This window comes from Aythya fuligula, chromosome 4 (assembly GCF_009819795.1).
Source record: "Aythya fuligula isolate bAytFul2 chromosome 4, bAytFul2.pri, whole genome shotgun sequence".
NCBI classification, from domain to species: Eukaryota; Metazoa; Chordata; class Aves; order Anseriformes; family Anatidae; genus Aythya; species Aythya fuligula.
The window spans coordinates 36648329-36661151 of NC_045562.1; the positions used below are offsets into that span (position 1 = coordinate 36648329).

Genomic DNA, 12823 nt, shown 5'->3' on the forward strand with positions numbered 1-12823 from the left:
TCTCTCAGACACTTCAACTGTGTAGAAACAATTAAGATAATAGCAAACCTACTTTTCCACCTTCTGACTACAGATAGTTGCAGGAAGTTTTAGGGTTTATAAATACTGAACCAAAGTGAGACAAATCAAGTTTTTATTTAGTGTAAAGTCAGAAATACAACATCTTTTAAAATGCTCATAAGTTAAATGAAGGCCACAGCAGTGGGATGTAAAATGGTATATAGATGAAATGACTACTATATACAGACCGATAGATAAAATATCACTATCCAATCTTACAATACACAACTGTGATTTTAAGATTACGTGATCTTGGGAGAATTGCTGAAGTCTAACAAAGTGCATGCTCTGTCGCCACTTGGTGTTTGTGGGTATCTCCTACAGTGCAGATGGAGATGTGGAAGTGACACAGCTTTAAAGCTAGGATGGCTATAATGAAATAAATTTTTTAGAAGTCAAGTGCTTGGGTGTTTTTTTTTAATGCTCGAACCCTGGACTAGCCATGCAATTTATTCTATCTGCTAGAAGTTCTTGGACTTAATCAAATTTTCAGATTGGCAGTAAAGTGACAAAGCAGTCCAGAGACATTTACAAGTAATGTTAGATGGTTATAGGACCCTGTGACAAAAACAGTATCAGCCACTTGTGCCTTGGCAGGTAAAACTTTCTTCATAATCTGATTTCTTGACACAGACTCGTAAGCAGCCTTTGAGACAAACTGTTAGTGCTTTGTTCGCAGTCATTTGACTCCGCTGACACTCCAGTGAGTGCTATACCGACCTGTATGGGAGGACTCTCCTTTGGGAGGGGGAGACCTCACACTATCAGCTTACAGTTGAGAAATAGCAGCACTTAGCTGCCAAGAAGTGTGTTTTGAGATGGACTTATTCTGCCGTGACATCCACTGATTCACTTCCTGCAGCTTTATTTTACAGGATCCATCACAACAAAGTTGAATGGCTTCCTCTTTTTAAAAGCTAAAGTAAAACAGCTTCATTACGAGACAGACCTCAGCTTTAGGTAACATCCGTAAACAGGTCTGCCGTGGTGCTATATGGCAAGGTGAAACATGCAACCGAGTACTGACCTAAAACTTACGTTTTGTATTTCAGCTTCTGCTCTTCCTTAATACTGATGATGCTAGACATACCCCTCTATGGGAAGTGCTGGTGCCCAGAATCTGGGCTGAGCTCCTTTCCAAAACCTTCTAGCAAAACCAAGCCAGTGAAAAACAGGATACCTTGATGCTAGGCATTGCTCAGAGCAGCACAGATCTAAGGCAACAGCTGCTGCTGCCTCTCATGCCTTGGATGTTTTTGTGCTGCGCCTCAGGAGGTGCTTCACAAGCTCCAGCTAGCTCTGAGTCAGGTAAACAGCTGCTCTAAGGCCTGAAGCAAAGACAAGTTTGGCACTTCAGGAACAAAGTAAAAAGGTGGTAAGGAAAGACTTGTTCTTACTACCTCTCTGCACATTGTTCACAATGAGCATGAGGAAGAACACTGCTGGCTTTCTATTTCTGTCAAGCTTATTACTTAGGATATTTATTTTTTTTTGTATCTGTTAACTACACAACTGGAAAACTTCAGGAAGATCATACATTATGATGCAGATGATCATACTTTGATGAAACAAAGAAATAAAAACAGTTTGAAGGGTAGATCTTGCAAATGAGACACATTAATATTGCATCAATTTGGTATTTACCTGATACTCATTGCTTATCCTTGTTCCCCTTCCCTTACCTTCGTCCTTCCAAAAAAATCTTGTAACTTTGTATGCAAACCCTGCAAACTATGTCGTATTGTTTCTACTTCACAAAAATTCCTAACTGGTTTATAGGCTTCTGTTTAAAGTTACTTTGCAGAGATATGGACGGTACTATACAGTAATCTAACTATACTCGAGGTGAAAAAGGTGATGCCATTAGACTTGGAATAGTTTTATCAAGTAAGTTTTCAACACCATTTTATAACTATTATTTTGCTAGTCAAGAACACTACCCTAAGACCTCAAAGAGAGCCAACATACACGTTTAACCTGACAAACTGAATCCAGTTTTTAACAAGATATGCTCATTTAAAACAAATATGAAAATCTAGTAAATCTCTATACTATATTTGCACATTGCTTAATCTTAACAATATACAAACTTATGTCTCCTGTTCATGATGATGTTCTTAATTCTGCTTATCACTGAAGTTTATGCTTTTCAGGTATCCAGTAAAGCCACAAACTAAGGTATTTTAGCTCATGAAGCCTATGCCAATTAAAACAAAAAAAGACAGCAGCAATACAATGACATCATTTGTGAGTCAACCCTTACTTCCTTTTGCTTTTTGTGTCAGTGGTTTGGAAAACGCTAGATGCTGACATCAGATTTTCTATATACTGTCCAAGAACTTGGTTTTCTGATTTCAGTTTCAAGTTTTCTTCCTTAACAGCATCTACTCGTGCTGAGAGATCTGCAAAGGTGATATTATAAGAAAAAAAGTTAGACAGTATTGCATATAATAACAAATATATTTTATGTTCCTACATCAAACCATTCACATCTCTTAATATGTGAAACACTGCTTTAAGGTATTACCTTGAATACCTTAAGGTATTCCCACTGTGTTACTCTCAGGTGTTATCTGAAACCCATTTTCCCTAAACTACGTTGTAGTATAGTATTTTATGACAAGTGTGTCACACAAACTAATTGCTAACCTGTATTCTCTTGACTTTTTGAATTAAGTTACTGCAAACTGAGCTACTTGGAAATGGAAGTCCAGTGACGAGCAGACTCAAAGGCTGTGTATTATCAGAATCAAGCAAATAATACATTGCAGAAAGAGGGAGGGGGAAGCGGCTGGCATCACTAAAACTTCTGAGACCTTGTTTATGTACCTTCATGTACGTAAGTGACACACATCCAGACAGCAGCACTCTCAGCCTAGGACAGGGCAGAACAGCAAGGTTCTCCTCTTCTGCTTAACACCATGCTTATCAAAAACCTGAGGAGCCAAACTGCTAACCTTCGAGCGTGTGCTGCAGTTCCAAAACCTGGTTAATAAGCCGCGTTTTCTCTTCCAGCTCCACCTGATTCTCAGCCTCCACAGCTGCAACAAATCACAGGAGCTTTAATGCAACCTCTGGCAGCGCCGGGCGCCACGCGAAGCAGCGACCCGGCGCCGGAGAGGCACGCAGCGCGCCGTTACCGTCCATCTCCGCGTTCATCCCCGCAGCACGGGCTGTCCCCGCGGCCGGCCGGCGTCGTCCCCAGCGGCGCTCTGCGGGGGGAGAAGCGGAGAGCGGCGGTCAGCAGCACCCGGCCTCAAGCAGCGAGGCCGGGCTCGGCGCGGATCCTTCTGGAAGCGCCTCCCGGGCCCCCCCGTTAAATAACGCCCCCCCCCCGGGCACGCTCCGGCCCCTTCTCCCCCTCCCCTCAGCCCCGCAGCCTCCCCCCGCGCCCCGCGGCCGCGCCCCACCTCAGGCTCCCCGCGGGCCGCCCCGCGCACACAGCCCCCGGCACGGCCCGGCCCGGCCGCAGCCCTGCGCCGAGCTCCGCAACGCGCCTGCGCGGCGACGGGAGGGGAGGGCGGGAAGAGCCGCCTCAGCGGGGCCGGGCTCCCCTCAGCCCCGCTCTGCGCCCCCGCCTGCGTTACAGTGGGGGCGTTACAGTCAATAATTTGTTTGTTCCTGAAGCGTGTTTGTTCTTAGAGCGTGGCAAGCCTTGCCTAGGGACTTCATACACTTCACATGAGAGCTGTATTTACCCCTTCCGTTGATGAATTTGCCCGAACGGCAGTGCTGACCCTGGCTCTTGTCTATGCCCTCACAGAAAACACCATCTCAAACCCTAGGATGGAGGGGCAGCAGTAGTGGGGTAAATGTTAATTACGCACAGGTTTGTGCCAATCGGGTCACTTTGCGTGGCAAACTGATTTGGTGTAACCTGTGTTCACAGAGCTCTTCTGCTTTGTTTTTATTTATGAACTTACTGCTTTCTACTTCAGAGGAAATACAGTCTAAAGAAAATGAAATGATATTCACAGAATCACAGAATCACAGAATCACAGAATTTTTTATTAACAAACTCTGGAAATTAATTGTTTTCTCTTGTGGAGCAACGTGACTCCATAGTCAGACATCCAGAGTGCAGTTTTAAGAAGAAATAAGAGGATTCTCTTTATTGGTGGAACATCTGAATGCTGCCCTCAGTAATGCTCTGCTGGTGAGTTTATTAAACTGTTTGTGCACTTACACGCTAGGTCACTCGCTTCAGGTAAGTGGGTTTCTGACTGAAGAGTTACAAAGAAAGCTTGTAATTTTTACCAGTGTGTCAGAGCTCTTGAAGTCAAATCTGAACCAATCAAGATCCAGTGCTAATCCCTTTCTGTCTTACTAATTCATTTTGTATCTTCTAAGGCATTTTGTCAAAGCCAGGGGGCATTCATGGTGTTGTCACTTATATTACATTCAATTTAGAAGAACAGCACCTCTCACTTTACAAATGCAATTATCTATACTTACACATATCCTAAGTTCCAATTAAGATTTCCTAAAACTAGTTGACATTGCTGGCAAAAGGAATTAATTTACTCAATGTCACTGCAAAACCTTTTTTTGTTTAAAATAGCAACAATCTCCCTAGGAGATCAGGCATCGTTAATCGTTACCCTGAGTGCATGTATCTGCACAGTTACAAAGCTACAGGAGGTTTCACTCACACTGTCAATCTCATTGCCCTGGACTCCAATTCCAACAGTCCTTGCTGCTAATGACAAACATTTTTCAGATGTTTCGTTTCTAAAAGTCTGGTGTATGTCCTGTTTTTCCATGGTACACAGTGCAAACCAACAAGCCTTTCACTTCCTTTTTGGCACCGTTACAGGCACCAAAGGCGCCTGCGTAAACCAGCTGGTGACAGAGGCTTCACTGTTCACCATTAGAATAGAAACGTATTCTCCTTCTCATTAACAGAAGAAGATATTGTACATATTTCTAAGATGTTTTCTATTTGAGCTGTACTTTTTTCTCCTTTAATATTTCCACAAAGAAAAAGATGAAAAGGATGACAATTGGCTTCATACTTTTTCCCTGCCACACCCTTTGCGTCAAATCTGCATTTTGTTTCTCTGCAGAAATGACAGCCTCTGAGGATTTTTTTTTTCATCTTGCTCTACGCTAGAATTCTGTGCAGTTATTGTTACTTTTTCCCAGCACCCTCAAAAGGCTTTTGTAGTACAGAACGTCCTTGTACAAATTTACATGTACAGCTTGAAGAAAGACTTCTGTCAGATGCAGAATATGAGTAGTTCTTAGTTTGCGCTTTTTCCAACCAAATCAAATTATGAAAAAGAACAGCTATTTTGGCTTACATTGCTCTAAGTGTCATCTCTGTCCCTATTTATTGACCAGGCTTTGGCAGTTCTTTAGGCCCCATATGAGAATGGATCCTTGCCAGGTGAGGTAACCTGTGTGCATTCAGTTGTGGGGAAAAAAACCATTTTCTTTAGAAAAGCCTACAGAAAGGAAGCCTAGAAGGCCTTGTTTTCTCTTTAATGCTGAAGTGGTCCTCCTTCCAATGAAACCGCATCCTGACTTCTGCAAGGTTGTGCAGGAGTGCAGATGTTTCCATTTTTATGCTAACTCCACCAAAATGCATTTCTAAACAGAATGAAGCACTGAACTCCTTGCAGTGTTAGGCTGTGAACACCAACGTGCATGACATCATGTTGGCCTGTGAACTGTCTGATCTTCCTTGTAATCACCAGCTGCAGGTTTGGTACAAATGGTTGTGGAAGGACTTTTTAGTGAGGTTCCACAAGGCTTGATGGGTAACTCGGAGATGAAAAACTATTTTGCGTTTCTTTAAGCTAGGCCTGAACATCTAGGGGGTCGTTTCTGCTTTTTAAGAGGGTTATGTGTAAGAAATGCAGACATTAAAACTGGCTTTCTGGAAACTGTATTTGGAGGGGAAAAAATAGGAAAGATAATTTTGGGGTTCCTTGCAATGAACAGAAACTTGACTTACTGAGCGTTGGTGAGAAGAGCAATGCAGAAATCTTTGCAGGTGTTGGGTGTCATCTCCCTGTTTTGTTTTATTTCTGGCTTGATTTCCTCTGTTGCTGTACTTTTCTTTTGAGGGAACTCTATCAAGTGCTGAGTTTCTTACTGAAAAAGGTATTACTTTCACTAAAGATTAAAATATTTTCACCTTTTAACAAATGCTGTTAATGAATGCTTTCCCTTGTTTCAAGTGCTTTTGATATTGCTATTCAAATATTGACTGAGAAGTTTCTGTCTTGCTGCCCTTTTATGTTCATCTTGATTTACATGAGAATGATTTTTTTTTTCTTTTTTTTAATACCTGTATATTTAACAACTAGAAAAATGCTGCTGTTTTGAAAGAACAATAGCTATGAAACATTCATGGATTGCACTCAGTTAATCAGGCTCAGTAACCCCTGTTGCTTTTCCACAACAGCTTTTCAGTGTACTAAAGGATCTTTGATATGAAGGCTGTTTTCCAATTAGGTTATCAGACTGTGCATACATAGCGTGTTGTTCTGCTTGTCCTTGTGTAGTATTTTTGTCAGTATGCTCCAAGAGATGGGGGAAAGCCTTATGTTAGCCCTGTTTCTTTAGTCCTTGTTTGAGATTCTGTTGTCCATCTTAAGGAAACATGTTCTGTCTCACTGTATAAAACTTTTTGTTGTCCTCCCTGCTCTTGTGGAATCAATCTTCTTCTGCAGGCGGGCAGTTACAGCAGTGAGACCCATTCTGTTTGTTAGCCTCTGTGCTCCGAAGTCATGGTAATTGGTTGTGACTTCAGGTGGGAGAGGAAAGGAAGACTGCTTGCTAGAAAGCATATAACAGTCTCTTCCTGATATAGATTAAAAAATTTCTTACACCTGTCTTTCTGGCCTCTAGGTGTTGCCCTCTGGCAGAAAAAATGGACCAGGGCTATCGTATTCACCCCGTATCTTACTGTATTCTGTCTATATGCCTTCACATTAGAAGCTTGCCTGAAAACACCACTTATTCTCAGTTACCCTGAATTTCTTTCTGTACTTGTGAGTGACTCTCCCCACCCCATTTCTCTTGGGGTGGTGGAAGCTCTGGTATTGGTATCAGATCTTGCATAAAGAAGCTTTGTTTGTGTCCGAACGAGAGAGGTTTTAACTTTCTGCCTGTGTTTTCTCATGCGTGTTAACGTTTTCCAACCTGCAAGGATGCTGAGGTTAGAGGAGAGAGGAGGCTTGGGGGAGAGACCAAGCAAGCAACGCAGCAAAAAAAAAAACAACAGCTGAGACCAGGCAGATTCAAGCTCATGCAGCACTGTGGCTGCCACGCAAAGCCTCGACAAGCTTGTGTGCTGCCCCTCATCTCTTCCTGCCACGCTACCGGCTGTGCGGCGAGTCATGAAGCCGTGTGGCAGGGCAGCTTTCCCTCACCGTTCCGCTCCTTCTCGCACAGAAAGAGCCAGACCTGCAGAAGCAGGGGGCTCTCCCGACAGCACAGCTTGTGGCAGCGTCTGCAGACTCGTCTGACTGTGAAGGGCCAGCCTCATGACATCAGCACAGGGCTATGCACTGGATGAGCTTATGGCATTTTAAAGATCCGCTCTGAGGTTTTTTAAAATACGTGGTAAAGGCAGCAAGTACACTGAATTCATTAAGCTAAAACAACCAGACAAAGCAAAACAGTCCTCTGAAAAATAAAACGTAAAGGACTTGTAGCATTCGTTAATCAGCAATCCAAATTTCTAGCTGGTGTAAATTAGCACAGCTGCATGATGGCCAATGATATGATCAAGTTGATACTCTGGCTGCACCTTTCTAAGTAAATTATTGTCAATTAACTCAATTTTTTCCAGTATGTAGAGCTATTGTACTTCCCATTCCAAATCATTTCTGTTCCACAAACTGGAAGGGCAAGGGGAGGCAATCTTTGCTTTTTGTAGTTTCCTTTAAAACAGTTACTGCTTAATAGTTGGGGTTCAAGTGGATCTGCTCATTTCAGTTACCACTTAATTTGCATTGCTTCTTGTGAACTCTCACTAGAGTATGTCGGAGATCATCACTATGTTCAGGTGGAAGGGCCAGCAACATCTGTATTTTCTTTGAAAGAGGTAACTACTGCTAACATTTCTGTAACTTTCTAAACCATGAAAGGCTATATATTGTCAGATGGTGCATGTATATTACCATACGTTATTATAGCAAAACTCTGGCAGGCCCCACCTCCCCCGAAATCTCAAGTCTTAATTAATCACAAGGCTTATTCAACTGCAGAATTAGAAAAGTGAGGGTACATGAGGGTGTTTTCTAAAGCCGCATTGTACCTCATAACTGGGATCTACAGATTGGTGTGCTCGCACGGTATTGTTATCTGGACCATGGAATTTGTATTGTATCAGTAGGTAACCAGAGCTTCTTACCTGAATCATCTGCCAAAGAAATGTTGGTGAAAGTGCCGTCCTCCTCGTCCAAGGGTAAATCCATTTTGCTTCCTTCTCTTGAAGTTTTCTGGGAAGTGCATTAAGCATGGCCGTTTGCAGCCATCTTTCAGTGCGCACGTGACTTCTCCTGTTAAATCCTTAATGAGTCCACCACGGAGGTGTTACCCGATCCTGCTGGCAACTACACACGTTGTGCTGTGCGATATCTCGGCTGAACCTTGAGCTCCTTTCCGGAAATCGTTCAGCCAGAAGGCTGAAGAGCTGTAGCAGCTTCGTCAGATATGTGCTGAGCAAACACTATTATTGCACGCTCTTTCTGTGAAGGAGCTGTGCCGTCACCTGAATCGGGTTTTTGTTGGTTTTGTTGTTTTCTTTTTTGGGCTGCATGTGGTGGTTCGCTGTTTTTTCTTTTTTTTCTTTTTTTTTTTTTTTTTCCCATCTTTTGATAAGAAAAGATGGAAAGTCTTAACGTTAAATGTTCAAAAATGTTACTCATGGCCCAAGCAAACGCAATGAACAGATTTTGGAGCCACCATTTTAAAATATAATCTTCAAATACTTAGGAATGTGAGTAATTTCACTTGAACAGTCACATCAAAACCAATTGGCTAACGTGTACAAGTTAGTTATATATGAGCATGTGGTGTTCTCTGGTAGTAGGTGGGAGGAAGGAAGAGAAAATGAGATCAAAGAAAACCTCGCTTATGAGGGCAGTTTGTTTTCGCTTCTTAAAGAAAACTGAACATGGTTTGAACATGTATTAAAAAAAAAAAAAAAAAAGAAAAAGAAAAAAGAAGAAATACACATACATAAAAATAGCTTCCTTTTGCACTCATGGAATAGAATATTTGTTTGCAATTAATTTAAAAGTATAAATGGCCCTGGTCTTGATTAAAGGGTGTAGTGAACGGTGGAACCACTTCCTGCTCAGGGGGTTGCATGTTCAGAGTCCACCTGACTTGGATCTTTTTTAATCAAAATTTGTATTCAGAAAAAGACCAAGTTTAGGATGTTGACAATTTTTTCTTAATTGGGAACATCTCTGGAGTCTTGCTGAAAAATGAACTTAGTTTTGTGAAGCATTGCCCAACTTACAGAAATGGTAAATGCAATGCTTTTTGGTTTTTCTTCTGATCCTGTAACTGCTTGTGCGTGTGGTTTTAGTTTTGATAAAGCTTTTCTGTTGGTGTCGGTGAAGGCACTGATGACTGATTTCAGAGATTACTGAAAATCAAGCACGTCTTGAATTTTCAGAGTAATGGTGAGTGTTACTCAAACTTAGTTCTTCTCCAAGTGGAGCTAAAAATTTCCCTTACTGGTCCTGAACAGTCTGCATGTTGTGTGCTCGATCAGTTCCACTGGCAAAAGATGGAGTGCATGGTCCTTCCTATATGATTTTCTATACAGTTTTAAATTGACCTGTAAATTCCAAATGAGAAAAGAAGAGAAGAATGGGAGAAAGGAGAAAATGGGCAGTTAATGCAATCTTCCACAGGTCCAGTGGGGGGTCAGCTGGTGTTCATTGCTCTGCTCTTTGCCACTGCTGGTTGCAGCTGCTTTAATCCTTATTTGTCCTCATGTTGAAATTTGATTGTTTTTGCTCTGGTGGAAAGGATTCCATATCATTTTTCTTCCTCCACTGTGATGCAATAGCATGCTTCAGAGCCCTCCCATTAAAGGTAGGAAGCATTTTGTTCTTTTGTCTTTGTCCTTTATTCTTCTCAGACATGTTTTGTATGGTTGAAGCGTTTCAACAACTCTGCTTGGAAGGGCATATCCTACAAGCTCCTGCAATTATACGTTCTGTACCTCTGAATTTTGTAAAATCATACAGCTGTAGAACTGAATGTGTTGTATCTTGTCTGAACTGTGTAACTCTCGTCTAAAATGTTTAATTAGCTTCTCTCACCTGTGTCAATATTGTTCTGTTGTATTGGCCACACGGCCTCCCTCTGGTAGGTGCAGTTTCCAGGTAAATCATTAGCTGGTTTTGGACACGGGCTCTCGCAGTAGCGTAGTGAATATGGATGTTGTGCAGCTGCTGTTCGTGCCTAGATCAAAGTCATCAGTGGAAGTGATGCAGAGTAAGAGAGGTATTTTAACAGGAACAAGTAAGAGGGGCTCCTCAGGGTGAAGGTGGGTATGGTTCATGGAGCGGTTTGGCTGCCTCATGTGGGCTGCTCTGATCCCTGCAGCTTCTGGAGCCAGAAACAAGGTTTTTCATGTTTCACACACACACCTGCGTCTTCCGTGATGTTAAAGGCCCTGCAGTTACAGCTGGGGCTTGTTTGGCTCCATGAGTGCCGTGGTCAGGAACACTTCCTTTGGTTGGGGCCTGCTGCTTAGCGAAATAAGGTATTTGGATAGGAGAAGCCATGCAAACGTGAGGTAGAAGTACCCCTTCCTTGCTGTCCTCACGCTTGTTTGGTGAGGAAGAGCGGAAAGGAGCAGCTGCAAGCAGAGGGGCTGACCAACGCCGAGCTGTGTGGTGGGCTTCGCCATCAGCACCAAGAGTTTGGCCATTTGGCCAGTTTTGGCCAAAAAACCACCTTCACTGGAGAATGGTGGACAGAAATGTAAAAGTTACTTTGGTTATAAAATTTCGGTTCCTCTTTCTGGGGGTTCAGTACCACATTGAGGAGGGGCCGGGGAGTACCTGGCAGCTGCGTGGCTGCCCTTGGTCAGAGGAAGCTGAGGGCCGGAGCGGGACGGGGACAGACCCTGTGCTGGGCCTGTCGTGGTGAGTACCAACAGCAGGCACACGAGCAGGTTGCTGCCTGGCTGAAAGCAACAGATCAATGCCCAAGGATGCCTTCAGCTTTGGCCCTGCAATGATTCTCCGAGCTCAGGGCTGTGTAGTCGGTAAGGCCCCCTGTGTAAAATTGCAGGAGGCTCCTGGCCCTTCCGTGTAAAACCTGTGTATAGATGTGCCTGGTTGTGGCTTGTTCACGTTTTTAATTCTGTAAGTGGCATGTAACTAATTTGCTCATTAAAATGATTTAATGGTGACCTGAAAAGGAAGCTGGCTCAGAGTTAAGCACAGATGTGTGAACGCTGAGCTGAAACGCAGTGTGCGCCGTGCCCCCTGTTTCTGCTAAGAGTGTAACAGCGCTTGTATCTCGGTCGAGGTAGGTTTCAATAGGGCTTAACCTGTTCAGGGCCCAGCACTAATTTGCTCTTATGAAGTGAGTTATAACATTGCAACTTTCAGAAAGCCCCTCCGCCTCCCGCAGTTGTTTCCTGTCACAGTGCTGCTCTCTTATCTCTGGGAGTCCCCAGCTGGGGTACCTTGCAGAAACACTTCTCAGGGCTTCTCTTTCAAATATTTTGCTAGCTTGGAAAGCCAAGAGGAAAGAGTGGGGTCAGAGACAGGAGGTTGGTCAGCCAAGAGATGTTTTTGCTGTGTGTACCGCTCAGCAGACCTCCTGACCCCTTGTTCCAAAGGTGTAATTGTACAGAGATGCCTGGTGCTGCTCTGATGCTTTTTCACTGTCAGTAATAGAAAAGATTTTTTTTTTTTTTTGGTGAAGTCACAGAAACGCTGAAGGCATGGGTTTATGTTAATTTCAGAGAATAGTGGGACATCACCTCCGGGCAGGGGAGATCCGTGTTGTAACACAGCTTGTGGCTGATGTTTTGGTGGGCTCTGCTGATTTGAATGGGAGTCCAAGATAAAAGTAAGTTCTGCAAACATGGATGTGTACGAGGTAAGCAGCACGGTGTATGGAGTGAGTAAGTAGGGGATTCTGCAGTAGGAAAAGGATTTTTGTATCCTTAGGAGATACACTATCCTGCTTTTATCCTGTTTAAAAACATTGTATTTGTTTCTGGTAAGAATTTGTGAGTGAAGGGGAGAACCCAGCTCTGACTGCATTGTGTGCAATACACATTTGTATAAATTTGCCAGTATTTTCTTGCATACAACAAAGTGTTTGGAGTTATTTTTCTTACACAAAACATTCTAAAAATGCATCCGCTTCATCAGTTACACACAGTCTATAAAACACAACATTTTAAAAATATGTGCCTTGTTAGGAAGTGACAGCTGCCAGTGTGTTTCTGTCTTGATGAACTTAGAAAGGCACCGTGGCACGTGTTTAGTGCATGCTAATAAAGCAGTGCTAGTGCTAGGAAATTCACAGCATGTGCCAAGCTCATCTGACTGACACCGTGTGACAGTAACCTACTTGCAGAACAGCAGTTTACTAGGGCGGTGACAGAAGTAAGTGTATTAAATGTGTCATTTGTAGATTTAACCAGTAAGCTGAGGTGCGCTAATGTTTGTCGGCAAGCCTCTTCATTGTATATGCCCTTCCCCTCCTGCCTCAGCACTTACCCCAGTTTAGGATACTCACGAGCTATGTTGTGTCAGAG

General features: G+C 43.1%; 1 protein-coding gene across 1 annotated transcript; it reads right to left on the reverse strand.

Moving 5' to 3' along the window:
* Positions 1–116: 116 nt before the first annotated feature.
* On the reverse strand, positions 117–8560 carry SCOC (short coiled-coil protein). The gene is made up of 4 exons (XM_032187453.1): positions 8429–8560; positions 3201–3272; positions 3018–3101; positions 117–2462 (listed from the first exon to the last, which is right to left on the reverse strand). Exons 1-4 carry the CDS (start codon positions 8490–8492, stop codon positions 2320–2322), a joined length of 363 nt encoding a protein of 120 aa, XP_032043344.1. The 5' UTR covers positions 8493–8560; the 3' UTR covers positions 117–2319.
* Positions 8561–12823: the final 4263 nt, after the last annotated feature.

Coding starts and splice junctions, on each gene's coding strand:
- SCOC (XM_032187453.1), bottom strand. CDS start 8,492: ATGGATTTACCCTTGGACGAGGAGGACGGCACTTTCACCAACATTTCT. Junction 3,273..8,428: donor TTCTTTGGCAGATGATTCAG/GTAAGAAGCTCT, acceptor CTCCCCCCGCAG/AGCGCCGCTGGGGACGACGC. Junction 3,102..3,200: donor GATGAACGCGGAGATGGACG/GTAACGGCGCGC, acceptor GATTTGTTGCAG/CTGTGGAGGCTGAGAATCAG.